Here is a 19,204-nt window from a genome sequence, read left to right as displayed (position 1 = left end):
CCCCACAGTGCAAACACATGCGCTATAGGGGAATTGATGAACTAAGTTGAACGTAGTCATGCATGAGTATGTATGAGTGCTTCCCAGCACTGGGATGCAGCTAGAAGGGCATCCACTGTGTAAAACAAATGCTGGAATAGTCCTTCAGGTGCTCCGGTTTCCCCCACAGTCCAAACACATGCACTATAGGAGAACTGATGAACTGAGTTGACTTCAGTCTATGTGTGTGTGTTATGTATTTTGGATATGTGTGTGCTGCAGCTGGGCAATTCTTCAACTATGGGCACTTTTAGCTTTGTGAAGTTGAGTAAAATGAACAGTCAAAATTAACATAACCTCATAAGTTTAAACAATTTGTCCATTTTTAAGAATTGTAAGAGGAGAAACGTGGATATGAAGGGAAATTGGTAATATTTAACAATTTTTCCATGGTGAACTGAACAAATGTCATTTCCACCACATCTCAATATACAGCTTTTATTTAAAAAATTACATTGCTCATTTGAGTTCGATCTCATTTATTTTATTGTGCTTTCTGTCCTCCTGTGTCGATATGTATGTACTACAACATATTTCTCATGAAAACTGTGCACACTTGGCGAATAAAAGCACATAAATATCATTCTGATTTCTCATTGTATGTACTACAGCAGTAGTTCTCAAACTCTTTTCATCAAGTACCACCTCGGAAAAAATTGACTCTCCAAGTACCACCATAATGATCAGTATTGAAATAGATTAGCGTAGTAGGCCCAGTAAACCAGCTACAGCTCTGTACATTTCCAAAACGAGGCAGATTAATTCCTGGTATTTTATTGTTTTAATTCCTATTTATTTTTGTCAGCCACTTTATACTTTATAAATAGTTTGAATATTAACACTGTATTTAAAACATAAATAACTAAAAAATAACGAAAACAAACTAAAAACATCAACATTTAAATTAAAATGTGCTTTTAAACATTAAAAATGATAGGTTACTGTTTTTAACAGCTAAAAAAAAAAAATTCTTTACTTAAATGTAAAGTATTAACATGTAATAGCCTATTTATCAACACTTGGAAATGTTGCCTGGACCTCATAAATATAGGCTATATGTCATCCTACTCATATATAAAATCATTTTTGATAGATTTTTAAATATATGTAGCATGTACATATGACATATTTTATTCCTCCACGTACCACTAGAAGGAAGCCCGCATACCACTAGTGGTACACATACCACAGTTTGAGAACCACCATACTACAGTATATACTAAATTCTTCCAGGCGGTGTTTTGTGTCCATCTGGCGGCCAAGAGCAGGAACTGCAGCGGCGTCCCATCAATCTTTGTCGTTTAGTCGGTCTTCAGGCTCATAATTTAGCATTTTTTTGTGAAAAACAGACACTTAATAATAATAATAATAATAATAATATAAATAGTATATGATGTTTCGACTATGTCAAGCCATGTAAGAAAGCAATAAAACACCAAACAAAACACTCTACTTTGTTTGTTTGTTGGTTTGTTTGTTTCCCTGATTGTTCTTGATGCTTTTTTTAGGATGAGTTTTCAAACATTATATCAGAGAAGCAAAACTGGCAGTGGCGCCCCCAGAAAATTTTCTTAGGGGTGGCCATGTATAAGGCCACACCAAATCTTGGGGTGGCACACAAAAAATAATAATAATGAATTGTGTATATATTGTGAATAATGAGTAATGTTATATTTTTGTTTCTGGTAAATGAAATAATAAAGTTTTAAATAATTTGACTAATTACTCTTGAAATATTGCTATTTATTCCTTGAAATAAATTCAGCAAGAACACGTGCAAACCCAATAAAAATCAATATTTAGTTTAACAACACCTTTCAGGCAAGTTTTTTTTTTCCTCAAACTCTTATTGTACAACATACAGTATATGCCATGTCTAAAATTAATGGAGATTAATGAATGAATAATAAAACACAAATGAACAAATTGAACAAAGACATTACTACACACACACACACACACACACACACACACACACACATAATACTATCATCTATCCTTTTTGAGCCACACTATATTAATACATATTCTTCTTTTGATGTACCTTTTTGCAAAATGCACCCACAGAATCATTGAGATTTGTAGCCCTTTTAGATCAACCAGCAAAATAATGGAGTTGCTAAATAAACTAGATTCTGAAAAGCTGATTTCAAAATGCATCTATTTATCTATTTTATTTGGATTTGTGGTTTTCAATCAGATAAAACAACTTTTTCATTTAAAAAATAATAATTTCTTAATAAACAGTGTGCAATCTCAGTGAACCAGCTACGTCAGTGGAGCTGATCAATCCACAATAATTTAGTGGCTGCATTTTATTTATTAATTTATTTATTGAAATATTGTGAATTTACGTAAGTACATTTAAATTAATAATATCAACAATTAAATCATATTGGGGAGGCCACAGAGGTGGCCGGTGTTTACACAAGGGTGGCCCTGGCCACGAGAAGGGTCTGGCTGCAGACCTGGTGCAGTGCAATCTGAGCTGCATCCAATGCTTTTTAATGCGCTCACCTAACCCCACCCCTAACCCTACCCGTCACAGTGACGTCACTCGCTCCATTGAGTGCATTGTGTCTGACATTGCATCACTGAGGGGTGCAATCTCAGCTTCATCCAGATACTATTGCCGGCCACCCTTTGAGGGCACCCCTGAAAACTGGGAGTGATATTTATTTTTTTTTTTGTTTATTCGGATTGTTAAAATATCAGATTTTTATATGCAATAGTTCAATTTCAGAAGTTGTAACGATGCTTTTCCCCCCTGAAAAAAAAATATATTGAGAAATGTCATTATTTAATATGTAATCAAATACATTTTTTTCTTTACTGTCACACAGTCTTAGTTTAAAGTCATATATTGTATGTATCGGCACTGTAAATTGCAGTACAAATCATGGCAATAAACTTACAGTATTTTTTTCTGTTTTATTTGTATTTACAGTATAAATTATTTATTATACAATATATTGTTTCAAACATTTATTAAAAATGTCTATAATGGTCACTTTGTTAAACTGCTGTTGAATTTTCAACGTCAAAAAAGGTTCACAGAGCAGATAAAGGACTGCAAAATAAAAATCAAGTAGTGCAAAAAAATATATATTTGCAATTGTTTAAAAATATACATATTCTCCTCGTGTTTGTGTTGGTTTTCTCCGGGTGCTCCGGTTTCCCCAAGTGTGTGTGTGTGTGTGTGTGTGTGTGTGTGTGTGTGTGTGTGTGTGTGTGTGTATGGATGTTTCCCAGTGATGGGTTGCAGTTGGAAGGGCATCCACTGCGTAAAACATATGTTGGAATAGTTGGCGGTTCATTCCGCTGTGGCGAGCCCGGATTAATAAAGGGACTAAGCTGAAAAGAAAAATGAATGAATGCATGAATGAACAATCAAAAAATATACAGTACATATTTCTTAAGGAGGCTAATAATACTGGCCGTACATTTTTCTTTTAATTAAAAACTGCTTTTATTCAATATTCAATACAAACTGTAGGACATAAAACTTATTAAGTCTGCAGAATTATATATAAAATAACAAAGTTATTATTGTTTTATAGGAAATACTGTGAAACTGTCCTTGGTTTGTTAACAATCACTTGGAATTGAATTGAATTTTCTTAGACAGATTTTAGACAAGCTGTACAAAAGTACAAGTATCCCATACATTTTGAAATAAAATCTGTCAAGGATAAAAACACAATAAAGGCCTGGGTTAGTTTCTATTGTGGTCCGAACTGTTAAATAAAACAAAGTATGGCTTCCAAATACAGATGAAACAAACAATACCTCCACATTTTAAAACAGAAACAAAATAATTCACAAATACATTCCTTCATTCATTCGTTTTTCTTTTTTGTTTATTTCCTCTATTAAAAAACATTATTTTAAACTAATGGGAAGGGCAAAAAACAGCAACTGTAAAGTTTACAGGTGAAAAAATGCAAATCCTTGATGTACTTGAGTGTTAAAAGTGTGCTATCCTACAATACAAATAAAAAAAATCAAATAAAGGAACATGGATTTGCTTGTTTATGAAGACTTAGAAATGGCTTTGAATAAATGTTTAAGTAGTGTGATTTACAGTTGAAGTCAAAATTATTAGCCCCCCTTTGAATTTTTTTTTTCTTTTAAATATTTCCCAAATTGTGTTTAACAGAGCAAGGAAATGTTCACAGTATGTCTGATAATATTTTTCTTCTGGAGAAAGTCTTATTTGTTTTATTCCGGCTAGAATAAAAGCAGTTTTTAATTTTTTAAACACCATTTTAAGGTCAATATTATCAGCCCCTTTAAGCTATATTTGTTTTCAATAGTCTACAGTACAAACCATCGTTATATAATAACTTGCCTAATAACACTAACCTGCCTAGTTAACCTAATTAACCTAGTTAAGCCTTTAAATGTCACTTTAAGCTGTATAGAAGTGTCTTGAAAAATATCTAGTCTAATAATATTTACTGTCATCATGGCAAAGATAAAATAAATCAATTATTAGAGATGAGTTATTAAAACTATTAAGATTAGAAATGTGTTGAAAAAAATCTGCTCTCCTTTAAACAGAAATGAGGGAAAAAATAAACAGGGGCTAAAAATTCAGGGGCTCTTAATTCTGACTTCAACTGTAGGTTAACGTGTGCCCCCATATAATTAAAAACAAAATGGATGTATATGTTGAAATATGGAAGCCATTTAATTACTACACTAACAACAATAATATTGGTCATTTATTACAAAAGGTGTAACTAAGTATAGTGTTTTTATTTGTTTCTGTTTTTGTTTTGTTTTTGTGTGTGTGGGTTAGGGTTAGGTTAGGGTTATAAAAATGTAACTTTTATGTGTAAAGTACATTAATGTTTACTTGGTTTTTGGGCACCTAGCAATACTTGTTTTGCATTTAAATTGTCTCTTGTAAGAGAATTCTGTGCATTTCTATAGGGGAGAAGAGAGTGATGTTCTTTTGTTGGGGTGGGAAACAATTGCGACGAAATAGAATTGTGTTTTTCTGTTACCTGTCTTGCATCATCAAGAACACTAAACACATTGTTCAAAAATGAAAAAAAAAAAAAACTAAGGGTGCTTTCACACCTACACTTTTGTTTCGGAACGTGTCTCGTTTGCCAAGTTAGCGCGGTTCGATTGGCATATGTGAACAGGGCAATCGCGCTCTGTTCCGCGCCAAAGTAATCGCTCCGAGATCGCTTGAATGAGGTGGTCTCGGCTCGATTGAAACGAACCCTGGAGCGGTTTGATTGCAGTGAGAATGCGATCCGATCCGAGCGCGGTTATATCACAGTGTTTTATGGATATGTAATAGGCTTGAATGAAGAGAGAATTATGAGTAGGGCGGGAAGTTTCGCGAGTCTCCGGATGCCCGCAAACGAGTGATGATCTCCCGGTAATCTCGCGTCTCTCTCCGAGTCCTCAAATAGGCATCGTTGCGCACCCTTCTCACTCCTCCCCACCGCATCTCTCCTCAGACACGTCACACGCGCGCACCCTGTCAATCACCACCAAACCACCACCTCTCCTGACAGCTGAGCGGGACGCTGCAAAATAAACCCTGACACTCTGACCAATGTAAGGAGAGTTTACTCGCACGTGACTTGTTTTAGCTCTTTTGGTCCGATTAGAAACTTTGCAGTGTGAAAGCGAACCGCTCCAAGAGCAAAGAGCAACAATGTAACAATTTTAATCTCTGTTTCGGAACAACTGAATCGATTCACAGGTGTGAACGCACCCTAAGAGTACAAGTGGCCCCTGCCCGGCCTCGCCAGTTACTCTGGTCTAGAACCGGCACTGCTTACGGTTACGTGTTTTGCTGTCTCCAGAAATGTAGACCTGAATATGTATCCACAGTGAGCCTGGGTTAAAAAATGGGAATGTTAACTGTAGTTTGATTCCCGCCTCCGGCTTCTGTTTAAAGCTGAAGACAGATTTGTTTCTCCAGTGATGGAGGCGAGCGCAGCGTTTCCAGCGGCTGCAGCTCCTGCCATTAAAGCTTCAGAAAGCGTCGCTCCATCAGAAGCGGAGGCTAAAGCTGCTCCACCGGCTACTGCGAGTCCTGAGAGCAAAGCTGGACTCAAACTCACTCCTGAAACGGCGGCGGCTCCTGCGCTCACCGCTACACCGGTCGACAACACAGCTTTATTTATCAATCTCCTTTTCTCATCCGTCCTTATATTTTCCTCCTCCTCCAACTTCTTTCTCTCGTATTCCTCTCTCCGCTTTCTCTCCTCTTCCTCTATTTGTTTCTGAGCCTCCATGTACATCTCATTGGTGTAAAACTGTCCTCCGTTTTCCTCCAGCATTGAGTCGATCTTCTCCAGCAGCTCACTGACCTGAGATCTGTTTTGTTCATCTGTGTTGTTGAAGACATGGTATCCACCTTTACACTGTTCAGCTAGTGCTCTCATCTCCTCGTTATTTGCCAGAAACTCCTCTATGGGTGTTTTAATCTGATCTCCTCTAGTGAAGAGGATGATGGTGTACCGATTAGCTTCTTCTCCAAAGTTCTCCTGGATCCATTTCACAGTGTTTTTCTCTTCGTTTGTGAGTCTGACGTCCAGTCTGAGCACCAGCAGGAACACGTGAGGACCGGGAGCAGACATGTAGACACATTTCTCGATTTCTTTCTTGAGGTCTTCTTCGCCGATTGACGTGTCACACAGTCCCGGAGTGTCGATGATGGAGATGATTCGACCGCTCACCCCGATTAGCTTCTTCTCCAAAGTTCTCCTGGATCCATTTCACAGTGTTTTTCTCTTCGTTTGTGAGTCTGACGTCCAGTCTGAGCACCAGCAGGAACACGTGAGGACCGGGAGCAGACATGTAGACACATTTCTCGATTTCTTTCTTGAGGTCTTCTTCGCCGATTGACGTGTCACACAGTCCCGGAGTGTCGATGATGGAGATGATTCGACCGCTCACCTCCCGCTGGTGTTTCTGGCATTTCTTGGTCACAGATTTAGCTGATAGTTCTTCCTTAAACACTTTTTGTCTCAGGATGGTGTTTCCTGTGGCGCTCTTTCCGGCTCCGGTTTTACCCACCATCACGATCCTGAGATCAGTGCAATCATCAAGCTTGTTGTGTCTTTTCTGTAGGGACTCTGCATTTGGATCAGACAAATAGGAACAAGTTAATGCCAATAGGGGGGAATATTTAAGGAGTTAAGGAATTCGTGGGAAAGGGAATTACATATCTGTGAGTAAACTACAGCAACTGATATTGTGCTTAAGAACATAGCATAAAAACCAGCATATCCCTGCTGAAAAAAACAGCTTAAACCAGCATGGGCTGGTTTTAGGGGGTTTCCAGCTATTTCCAGCCTGGTCTTAGCTGGTCAAGCTGGGAGATGACCAGCTAAAACCAGCTTGAACAGCCTAACCAGGCTGTGAGCCCAGCTAAAACCAGCTGTGTCTATCTTAAACCAGGCTGGTCAAGCTGGTTTTAGTTGGTTTTAGCTGGTCATTTTCCAGCCTGACCAGCTAAGACCAGGCTGGAAATGGCTGAAAACCAGCCTGGAAATGCACAAAACCCCTCTAAAACCAGGCTGATCAACCAGCTAAAACCAGCTTAGGCTGGTTTAAGCTGGATTTTTTAGCAGGGTGTCCTCCAGAAACTGAGATTGTTGTGAATGCGTATCCCATCAGTAAAGTCTGAAATGAACAAAACTTTTGAGTTGTTGTTTACTCCATCGGTCATTATACTTATCAAATTTACTTGCCTTAAAGAGACGTCAGTGTTGTGTAGTTTGTTTATATTAATGTAGTTGTTGTGTTATTTTAGCATTGTGGTGGTTTTTCCTTTCTTCAATAATCGGCAAAGTCTGCTGGTTTTGATTTCTGAAGAGTTCTTTATTGTCGACAACAAAGGAGATTTTTCAGGAGACCCCCAGTAGCATCTCTGCCTGAAAATTCTGTCTCACTGATGTTCTGGCCTGCTTATATACTCTTTTGGAGCTGTTTTTCACATTGTTCTACATTTGTCACACAAGATCCCACCTAGTTTTAACCCCTGTCCCAAACCTGATAACCATATATCTTATCCATTTATACTTAACTGTTTCCACATGTGTTGCTCTATTCTCATCTCTTTTCTTGTGACACCTTAGTTGTTTACTCAGGCCATCTCCCCTTTCTAACTCTACATAGTACCTTAATTCTTCTAATGGTATGTAAGTCCACAAGCAGATTATACACATACAATTCGAATATATAGATTAACTTCACACTTTAAAGAGTATAAAATCCACTTCAGCATCTACATTTACCACAACAGACCAGCTTATATAGGAGAGCGCGGGGCACAAAGTAACGCGGGGTTATATGTAACACGGAGTTTTAAGGTAGGCATATTTGCTCAGGGATAACCATGGCATGCTTCCGAGGTTTTCACCACAGTGTCAGCTGACATCTTCCTGCCCATTATTGAAAAAATTAGCCGAAATTTGGATGAGAAACACAGGAGAAACCATTTTTGCGGCATAAAAGTATTTTTATTATAGTTGATATTTTTTATTTTAAAAAAATCTGTGAAAGTATGTTAGTAAAATCTTATATTGTTGTGATCACTGTCTTCTAGGCTAAAAGATTAAACCATTTTGAAAGATGGAAAACACACACAGTGACTGCGAGGCAGTTTTGAGGAAAACATGGCACAGCGGGGGTTAGTTGTAACAATTAAGCCACACACTGTTGGACATACTAAACTAACACAATATTTTTTTTTATTTTTTAGACCACATTTATGTGCAATGTATATACTGTAAATTTTCTTTTTCTTAAACTCTACTATTTTTATATATATATATATTTTATATTAATGTTAAGCACCTTGGGTCTGAGAGTAACGCAATTTCGATTCTCTATATGTCTTGTACATGTGGCTGAATTGACAATAAAGCTGACTTTGACTTTGACTTTGGCTAATGCTTGAATTTTAAGTGTAATGTTGAGAACTTTTTAAATAAAAAATGTTTTTTTGATAGAAAAAACAATATTTTATTGCTAATAATGCTAATAAATGCATTATATAATAATGAATAAATGGATAATAATGCAAATAGATGCAAATGTGTTTTTCCAATAAACAAATAAATACATAAGCATACTGTGCTATGCAGAAGAGAAAAGAAATGGGCTAACTACTGAGGAAATATAGCTACCATTCATTCATTTATTTATTTTCTTGTCAGCTTAGTCCCTTTATTAATCCGGGGTCGCCACAGCGGAATTAACCACCAACTTATCCAGCAAGTTTTTTACGCAGCGGGTGCCCTTCCAGCCACAACCCATCTGTGGGAAACATCCACACACACACTCACACACACACTACGGACAATTTAGCCTACCCAATTCACCTGTACCGCATGTCTTTGGACTGTGGGGGAAACCAGAGCACCCGGAGGAAACCCACTCGAAGGCAGGGAGAACATGCAATCTCCACACAGAAACGTCAACTGAGCCGAGGTTCGAACCAGCGACACAGTGACCTTCTTGCTGTGAGGCGACAGCACTACCTACTGCACCACTGCCTCGCCTAAATATAGCTACTATTTAAAGTAAACTGAATTTAAATTAATTGTGTGAAATCGGCCTTTAAATGCATGTGTTACAACCAACCCCCTGTCTGTTACAACTTGCCCCGTGGGTGTGGTAAATTGTAACATTTTTACTCCAGGCACTTTTGGCAATACTGCACAGAAACCTCAGGTCCGGCATTCATAATTCCACTGCTCATTTGTAGGAGAGGCTTGTGTGTTATAGGTAAAAAAATATGGTTTGTCTAACCTCATTTCTTTGTTCATTATTTGGCCAAAACCAAAAAGTGTTACTCTGTGCCCCGCTGTCCACTACATTAGTATGGTTCAAATACAATACAGCACTTACTATAACTTATTATAGTATTTATATTATAGTATAGTTAGGTGTGTTGTCTCGTGATATTCATTCATTAATTTTCTTGTCGGCTTAGTCCCTTTATTAATCTGGGGTCACTACAGCCGAATGAACCGCCAACACATTTTTATGCAGTGGATGCTCTTCCAGCCGCAACCCATCTCTGGGAAACATCCACACTCGTTCACACACACTCATTCACTGCGGACAATTTAGCCTACCCAATTCACCTGTACTGCATGTCTTTGGACTGTGGGGGAAACCGGAGCACCCGGAGGAAACCCACGCGAACGCAGGGAGAACATGCAAACTCCATACAGAAAGGCCAACTGAGCCGAGGATCGAACCAGCGACCTTCTTGCTGTGAGGCAACAGCACTACCTACTGCGCCACTGCTTCACCCCTGTCTCATGATATTTGCTTAAATATCTGATAAAACAGTTCTCACCTGTTTGCAATGTATGTTGTTCTTTCGCTATATGTTGTTTTTTCTGGTCCTGTGTTTCAGTGCCACTACTTTTCCTGCATTTTTCCTGCTTTCTCATATTGGTAAAAGAGTTTCTCCTTGATTTTGAATGCATTACCATCATCTCTTCATCATTCCTATCTTCAGGTAGAACTCGAGAGAATCTGTCCTCATATAATTCCATTCTCTCAATTTTAGTCACGTAAGTAACACAGTCCTTCCTTTCAGTCACATTTGTTGTGCTCTTTTCCTTTACACTGTGTATATGAAATGTCTCCTGCACTACTTTCTTCGGCTCTTGCTTCTTTTGCACGGCAGTGTCCTTCTCTCGTTTAATATTTTCTTTCCTGTTCTTCATTGGAGTTTTTAAGCGAATATCAATGTCGTAATGCTGGCCATCATTCTGCTTGAGGATTTCATCAATCTTCTCCAGCAGCTTTCTGATGTGACTTGGAATAATGTCATTTTTACTGTTGATAGCGTGATATTTACCTCCACATTGATTGACTACGTCCTGAAACTTTCTACTTTCCATAAAGAGCTTCCATTTTCTGTTTGTTAATTTCTCTCTTCCGGTAAACAGCACCATTGTGAACTTCATGGCTTGAGGACCAAAGCTCTCCAGGATTTCCTGCACAATGTTCCTGTGGTCGTCAGTCAAGTTCTCCAGATTGATGATGAGCAGAAACACATGAGGTCCAGGATAGCAGAGATAAAGACTCTTCATCATTTCATTCTGCAGCTCTTCATCAGTCAGGTGAGTGTTGAAGAATCCTGGAGTGTCGATGATGGAGATGTTTCTGTCTTCTACTCTTCCTCTCTGCATCTCACTCTCTCTCGTTCCGCTCTCTTTAAACACCTCTGCACCCAGTATTGCATTCCCCATTGAACTCTTTCCAGCTCCAGAAGCTCCCAGGAGCACAATCCTCACATCATGTGTACTACCTGTCAAACAGATCACATCATTAGCTCAGGAAAAGGTGACTAAACTAACTAGAAAATGACTAAATAAAACAAGTTAACCTGGTAAATTAGTAAAAAACAACCCATACAGAAATATAAACAATATATTTGAACATATATGTACGTATCTTTATTTATTTATATATATATATATATATATATATATATATATATATATATATATATATATATATATATATATATATATATATATATATATATATATATATAGACATTTAGCAATATTTTAAATATGTTGCATGTATGACATGTATTTTTTATCTGTGAGATCTAAACAATCCTTTGTGAGTCATTTGTCGTGTATTTTCCATGTCAGATTGCTAACTTACCCCGCTAAAAGTAACTACCAACCAAGTAAACCAACAAACCGTTAAAAGTATTAATTAGCCACCTCACCAACTAGCTCGTTAACAACCTAACCAATTAAAAGTAAGTAGCTAACGTGATGCTGATGTATCTAAACTTGCTAGTTAGCTAGTCAGATTTACCATTCTAAAGCTGCGGTCACACTGGGCTTTTTCTCCCATTGACTTCCATTCATGCATACGCGAATGCAGACCGGAAACTTTCAAGTCGTTCAAGCTTAGCTAATAGCTGCTAAAGTGCTAGCCAATTAAATAATTAACTAGATAGTTAATTTGTTAACCAACATTATTGTGTTCAACGTAATCTCCCAAACATGCTAGTATCCAACCAACTAGTTAACTAAACAGCAGTCGTATCTCGATATACTTTCTGATTGACATACAGTACATAGCATAGCTCATTGTTTTATAGGTTATTATGCCCAAGTGGATGAATAGAAAACAAACACATCACTGTAAAGTCCCTAAACACCAATACATGTCAAATATAAATGGACTGCTATGGAGCTGCTAATGCTAACTGGCAGTTGTGTTACTTTTAGTCAAACAAGTCTTTCGAGTCTTTCAAGCTTAGCTATAAATAACTAGCAACAAACTTATGATAGCTTTGAATATCACATAAGCTTATTTAAATGAGACAGACCTTTATATCCTGATGCCATGTTGTACATTTGTTGCCGTTTGTTTTGCTGATTAGTTTTTTCTGCCCGTGTCTTTGTGGACATTGACACGCTTCCTCATGCCATAAAAACTGTCAGCGTCACCCAGTGCCAGCATTTTGACGTCTGAAAGCGAATAATGGACTAAACTACTGTATATAAAAGGCTACGCTGTGACTTGCACATGATACATTTACTGAGTCTTATGGTCTGAATGTTCATCAGTGATCCATCGTGTTAGCTGTGGTTATGATGACTGAATAGGTCTCTGACTGGAAACAAACTGAAAGCATGCAGGAGAGTAAACAGTGTGATCACGTGACTCCACCTGTATACAAATCTAGTCTTGTTATTTCGGTTTCCGCAGTGGTGGTGGATTTAGCTGTATAGTTACTCATAATTTTAAAGTATGTTTGTGTCTTGCATATATCTGACATCCAATAAAACAAACATACAAAACAACAGAGCAATACTAGTCTACTCGACATGCTTGTTAATAAAAATAGCAACAAATATCATTCATTCATTAATTTTCTGCCGCTTTTCCGGGGCTGAGTCACGGGGGCAGCAGTCTTAGGAGAGAACCCCGGACTTCCCTCTCCCCAGACACTTCCTCCAGCTCCTCCAGGGGGATCCCGAGGTGTTCCCAGGCCAGCCGAGAGACATAGTCCCTCCAGCGTGTCCTGGATCTTCCCCAAAGCCTCCTTTGAAAACATGCCTGGTACACCTCCCTAGGTAGGCTTCCAGGAGGCATCTAAAACAGATGCCTGAGCCACCTCAACTGACTTCTCTTGATGTGGAGGAGCAGCGGCTCTACTCCGAGCTCCACAACCACAAGTACCACAACAGAACAGTTTGTAGTTATTGTGTTACCACAGCAACTGTAGACTCACTACAACAAATCAGTTAATATAGTTATTATGTTACCATAGCAACTGCAGAATTACCACAACAGATAATTTGTTAAAGTTGCGGTTACCATAGCAACTGTAGAACCATCATGACAGATCAGTTATTATAGTGCCTGTGTTACTATAGCAACTGTAGAACCATCATGACGGATCAGTTATTATAGTGGCTGTGTTACCACAGCAACAGTAGAATCACCACAGCAGATCAGTTAATATAGTACCTGTGTTACTATAGCAACTGTAGAATCACCACAACAGATCAGTTATTATAGTGCCTGTGTTACTATAGCAACTGTAGAATCACCACAACAGATCAGTTATTATAGTGCCTGTGTTACTATAGCAACTGTAGAATCACCACAACAGATCAGTTATTATAGTGCCTGTGTTACTATAGCAACTGTAGAATCACCACAATAGATCAGTTATTATAATGCCTGTGTTACTATAGCAACTGTAGAATCACCACAATAGATCAGTTATTATAGTGCCTGTGTTACTATAGCAACTGTAGAATCACCACAATAGATCAGTTATTATAATGCCTGTGTTACTATAGCAACTGTAGAATCACCACAACAGATCAGTTATTATAGTGCCTGTGTTACTATAGCAACTGTAGAATCATCATGACTGATCAGTAATTATAGTGCCTGTGTTACTATAGCAACTGTAGAATCAGCACAATAGATCAGTTATTATAGTGCCTGTGTTACTTTACTATGGAATGGTTGAAAAACACTACAGATAAATAAAATAGTGGTACAGATTCTGTAAATGTGATTAGAGAGGTTGTGTAAACATCAGTGAGTATAGCTCTAGATCTGCAAATAAACAAATTTGCTTGTCTGTGTGAGTAGAAATGTGTTTTTTTAGTGAATATGTATGTATTCGCATGTGTGTGTGCGTGTGTGTGTGTGTGTGTGTGTGTGTGTGTGTAGGCGCTTGCATAAGTGCATGCCGTGGATCTGTGTTAATGTGTGTGTTCACATAATTATGAGATGATATTGTCCGCCGCTCAGATGCTGATTTACTCCCACATGTAAGAACAAAGAGAAAGTGTGTTTCTACAAACACAGATGAACGTCAGACAGCATTCACACTCACACAGACAGACACTCCTCGCACACTGTAAGTACTGCACTTCTTTAACTTCATTAGTTTGAGTTCAGACAGAACGTATTTTTATTGTTTATTTTTTTATTGTGAAGAAAAAACAGTTTGTTAATATGAATTAGACGAATGTGAACTTCATTAGTGTAAAATGCTGGGTTGTTTTAACCAAAAACTGCGTCAAAACCCCAACAATTGAGTTAAAAAATTTATTATTAATATAATTGAAAACATTTTTACGACATTTAATTTAAGAAAGCATGATTACTGCTCTTTGTGCGTGAATGCATCAACTATTATTAAGTAAGGATTTTATCCAGATCAGTGGTAGTTTTGTAATTGTCTGTAAAAAATTCAAAAAGCATAATTGTCATTCTATTTATAAAAAAGATTCTTATATTACATGAAAATATTTACAGCATTCATTCATTCATTCATTTTCTTTTTGGCTTATGGCGAAGTTCAGACTGCATGATTTTAGCCCCGATTTTGACTCACCGACACGTTTTGAGAAATCACCGACAAATGCCTGAAATCACAGGCAAATCTGTGCTCGTGCACGTGACAATCACACAGTATGAACTATCAAAGACGCGATCTAAGAGAATCGCCGATTGCCTGTGAGATATTTGGCGTGCTGAATATCTGGAGCTGTCGGCGATTCAAATCATGTTGTGTGAAATAAGTTTTGACTGAAAATAACATTACCGATCACCTACAACCAATGAGAAAGCAGCATTCACTAGCCTAGTGTGTGTGTGTACCTGCAAGCCAGCGGGAGGTTGGGGGAGAAGTAAAAGCGTGCATTTTCGGTTTATTTGGACCCACGAAATGGAGGAAAAGCTAGTGGAGGTTTGACAGGACTCAGGAGCACCCGTGTCTGTTTAACGCATCATACAGAAAGTTAAAAAAGAAAATTGAGGAGAAATTGCTAATTCTTTTCAAACCCAGGTGAGCAAATATCTACATTTTCTACACCATTAAAGGCTTCTTTATAGTTATGTAGTTAATAACAAAAGATAAACTACGTGTTTTTGGCTGTGAGACGTAGTTTGGACAAAGTTGTCGGCGATTCTTCCTATTGTAAAGTCATGCAATGTGAAACCCCCTGTAGGCGATCCATCCTGCAGTGTAAACAAAGCAGCTACAAAATGCTAGCCCAGATAGTCATGCAGTGTGAAAACATCTGTGACACGACTACTCTGAAAATCATGCAGTCTGAACTCGACCTTAGTCCCTTTATTAATCATGAAGGTACATGTTTCGTCTATAAAAAAACAAACATTACATCTCTTCCAGAGTGACAGTATCCTCTGTTCACCATGGCAAACACAGGCCTGCAGGTGATGGGTGTGGTTCTGGGCGTGTCCGGCTGGGTGTTCGGGATCGTGGTCTGCATCGCCCCCTGGTGGCGCACGTCTGCATTCGTGGGCGATGAGCTGGTGGTGTCGCAGGTGCTGTGGGAGGGGCTCTGGATGTCCTGTCTGTCGGAGCGGGGTCGCCTGCAGTGTAAAATCTACGATTCGGGACTGGCGCTGTCAGGATCCATGCAGACGTGCCGCGCGCTGTGCGTTTTGTCTCTGCTGCTGTGTGTGTTGGCGCTACCGCTCTGCATCACTGGCCTCAAGTGCACACACTGTCTGGGTGAGGCGCGGGATCCCAAGGCTCGACTGGTGCGGGTCGGCGCTGTGTTATTTGTGGCTGCCTCGTTTTTATTCCTGCTGCCGGTGTGCTGGAACGCATATGTCGTAATTAGTACTTTCTACGACCCCAATGTGCCGCCAGTGCTGAAGCGAGAGCTCGGCCCCGCCCTATACCTAGGCTGGGTGGTGGCGCTGCTCATGCTGGTGGGCGGAGCTCTGATGTATTTAGGCTCCGCCTCCCCTGGAGCTCCGCTCATGCCTGTTTTTGGAAGAGGCGGAAAAGTGAATCCTCCATCGACAGCAGAGAGCAAACCGGAGAAGGTGTTTGTGTGAGAAGACGTCAATTAATGGGCCATCTAAAAGCTTTGATCTGCATAATCATGTCAGGGTGTGTGTGTTTCCTTTGTGGAGCATGAACTTTGTAACAATTTATTATAGTAAAATGTAATATATATATATATATATATATATATATATATATATATATATATATATATATATATATATATATATAGTTGAAGTCAGAATTATTAGCCCCCCTTTGAATTTTATTTTATTTTTATATTTCCCAAATGATGTTTAACAGAGCGAGGAAATTTTCACAGTATGTCTGATAATATTTTTTCTTCTGGAGAAAGTCTTATTTGTTTTATTTCGGCTAGAATAAAAGCAGTTTTTAATTTTTTAAACAACATTTTACGGACAAAATTATTAGCCCCATTAATCTTTTTTTTTAGATAGTCTACAGAACAAACCATCATTAAACAATAACTTGCCTAATTGCCCTAACCTGCCTAGTTGACCTAATTAACCTAGTTAAACCTTTAAATGTCACTGTAAGCTGTATAGAAGCGTCTTGAAAAAGAATTAGTAAAATACTTTTTACTGTCATCATGGCATAATTCAGGGGGGCTAATAATTCTGACTTCAACTGTATATATATATATATATATATATATATATATATATATATACAGGGCTTGACATTAACTGTTTTGATCACCAGCCACTGTGGCTAGTAGATTTCCAACCTTACTAGCCACTTGCCATTTTCACTAGCCACAATTTTGTTGTTGGGAGAATGTATTTAGTATGAATATCTTACTTTGGCATGCTAAAATTACTTGATTTAAATTATGTTATGTCCACATGCATCCTTAACATTTTTTTACATGTATTTCACATGACTTTTTAAGGCTCAACTCTAAGGATTTATCAAACCACATCAAACTAATTATTTCCTTGCCACACTTTTTTTTTATGTGTCAAAACAAGCTAAATATAGCAGTATACATCAAGTTTAATTCAACAAAAATATTCGTAAAAAAAAACAAAAACAATATACATTTATAAAAATTATTCGCATTTATCTAAACTATACACCGTAGCTGAAGGTCCCAGATCATCAGATTAATATCAGAGTTAATATCCTATTAAAGCAGAATTATTGTAGAGGATGATAATTAAACCATATTAACAAAAATAACAGCAAGCAAAGGAAACATTTGCTTTCTTTACTGCATTTACTGATGGCACTCACAAGAGAAATTTGAGATCTGAAAAAGCATACACAGCCGCGTCTAGTGGATTCGCAAAAACAAAATCTGCAAAATAACATACCTCCTGGGACGTATTTGATGCTCTTCGAAATTATATATAGGGGTAAATAATCAAATTGAAGCCTGGGTTGGAACTATTACGTTGCCATTCAAGAGACTTAAATGAAGAACTATATGAAGAGATATGATAAAACGAACAAGTCATCTGTAGCAATACGAATACGAGCTTTCTGTAATAACTACTGTACTTCATAATTCTAAATAACAGTCCATGAGTGAGTGGTGTTTATGAGACTTTTATCATGCTTTTGTTCTTTTATTGTGCTCATGTTTCACAACTCAAGATCTGCAGGGACTTTCTTCATTAATTATGAAAAAAATGTAGGCGAGTTCATCAATGGCATGACTAAATATAGCATACAAATCTTATGAAGGACTTTTTTAAATTATTTTTTGTGTATTATTTGGAGCTTCTCATGTATAAAAAACACTTTTTTATTATATTTGTGTGTTATATGTTTAGTTAACAGGGACATTGCACATTAATAAAGCATTCCTGTTAATGTACCTGAATTAGCCAAAGACATTGTTACATCTGTAGTCACTGGACACAATGTTAAAAGTCAGCCTGATGAAAATGTCATTAAAATACACTAATAAAAGGCACTACTTCAAATGGCAATATACAGGATAAGTGTAATATGACTATTGTTGTTTATTATTATTATTATTACTAATAATAAAAATATTTGTCTGATGGTTTCAGTGTCTGTTTTTGTGTGCTGAAAAGAAATTACGTTTACTTGTCAAAAATGTATGAGGGAATTTTTGTTTAGACCATCCAAATACATTAGGAAATCTGAATTTATTCGTGTAAATGTATTAAACAGACATACAGTTGAAGTCAGAATTATTTACAAATGATGGTTTGGGGGGAAAAAAATTGCTTAAAGGAGCTAATAATTTTGACCGTAAAATGGTGTTTAAAAAATTAAAAACTGCTTTTATTCTAGTCGAAATAAAACAAATAAGACTTTCTCTAGATGAAAAAATATTATCAGACTTACTGTGAAATTTTCCTTGCTCTGTTAAACATTATTTGTGAAATATTTTAAAAAGAAAAGAAAATTCAAAGGGGGGCTAATAATTCTGACCTCAACTGTATTGTTGATTTCTGATGGCTTCTTTTACATCTTTAGTAGATGTCAGTTTAAGTTGCAGTTGTTTTCTTGATTTCAGTCATTCATCTGTTCTTTCAATGCTCAGTATAATTAACATTTGCATCTCTAGTCATTTATTTATGGCTGTATAATCTGTCTGTCTAATAAAGCCACTCATCCGACTGTGTGCATGTGCAGATGTTTACTCTGTGGATTGCGTAGTGTAAAAGCGTCGGCGGGATTGTAGAATGCAGGATTGACAATAAACAGAGAGTCCACTGTCAGTCTGATGATGATGATTATGATGATGTCATCGTGCTGCAGACTCCCTCACAAGCAGGCATTCATAAACATCAGTGTCTGACAGATATCATTAAACCACTATAAAGAAAGAGTACCAGGTTT

General features: G+C 37.6%; 2 protein-coding genes across 3 annotated transcripts; one reads left to right on the top strand and one right to left on the bottom strand.

The window, feature by feature from the left end:
* Nucleotides 1–4,979: 4,979 nt before the first annotated feature.
* Nucleotides 4,980–13,400, bottom strand: LOC100334305 (GTPase IMAP family member 8). Its single transcript, XM_087238100.1, has 4 exons — nt 12,398–13,400; nt 10,388–11,350; nt 6,871–7,148; nt 4,980–6,650 (listed from the first exon to the last, which is right to left on the bottom strand). The coding sequence occupies exons 1-4, from the start codon at nt 12,477–12,479 to the stop codon at nt 5,925–5,927; spliced, it is 2,049 nt and encodes a 682-aa protein (XP_087094226.1). The 5' UTR covers nt 12,480–13,400; the 3' UTR covers nt 4,980–5,924.
* Nucleotides 13,401–14,346: 946 nt separating this feature from the next.
* On the top strand, nt 14,347–18,986 carry cldn31 (claudin 31). 2 transcript variants are annotated; one of them, XR_015477171.1, is made up of 3 exons: nt 14,347–14,455; nt 15,737–16,524; nt 18,775–18,986. XR_015477171.1 is itself a non-coding variant. In XM_087238326.1 (2 exons), the coding sequence occupies exon 2, from the start codon at nt 15,760–15,762 to the stop codon at nt 16,411–16,413; it is 654 nt and encodes a 217-aa protein (XP_087094452.1). In that variant the 5' UTR covers nt 14,348–14,455; nt 15,737–15,759; the 3' UTR covers nt 16,414–16,540. The 2 variants fall into 2 exon arrangements, 1 of the variants encoding a protein (XP_087094452.1); XM_087238326.1 differs by lacking the exon at nt 18,775–18,986 and having other exon boundaries at nt 14,348–14,455; nt 15,737–16,540.
* Nucleotides 18,987–19,204: the final 218 nt, after the last annotated feature.

Source organism: Danio rerio, chromosome 1, assembly GCF_052040795.2.
Source record: "Danio rerio strain M-AB ecotype USA chromosome 1, GRCz13ab, whole genome shotgun sequence".
NCBI classification, from domain to species: Eukaryota; Metazoa; Chordata; class Actinopteri; order Cypriniformes; family Danionidae; genus Danio; species Danio rerio.
Note: the sequence above shows the minus strand (reverse complement) of the source record. Positions and strands in the feature narration are given on the sequence as shown.

What these genes read in the sequence shown, in the direction of transcription:
- LOC100334305 (XM_087238100.1), bottom strand. Translation starts at nt 12,479, where the DNA reads ATGTCCACAAAGACACGGGCAGAAAAAACTAATCAGCAAAACAAACGG. An exon ending in CATGGCATCAGGATATAAAG is followed by an intron (nt 11,351 to 12,397) that starts GTCTGTCTCATT and finishes TCTGTTTGACAG; the next exon opens with GTAGTACACATGATGTGAGG. An exon ending in ACAACATACATTGCAAACAG is followed by an intron (nt 7,149 to 10,387) that starts GTGAGAACTGTT and finishes ATCCAAATGCAG; the next exon opens with AGTCCCTACAGAAAAGACAC.
- cldn31 (XM_087238326.1), top strand. Translation starts at nt 15,760, where the DNA reads ATGGCAAACACAGGCCTGCAGGTGATGGGTGTGGTTCTGGGCGTGTCC.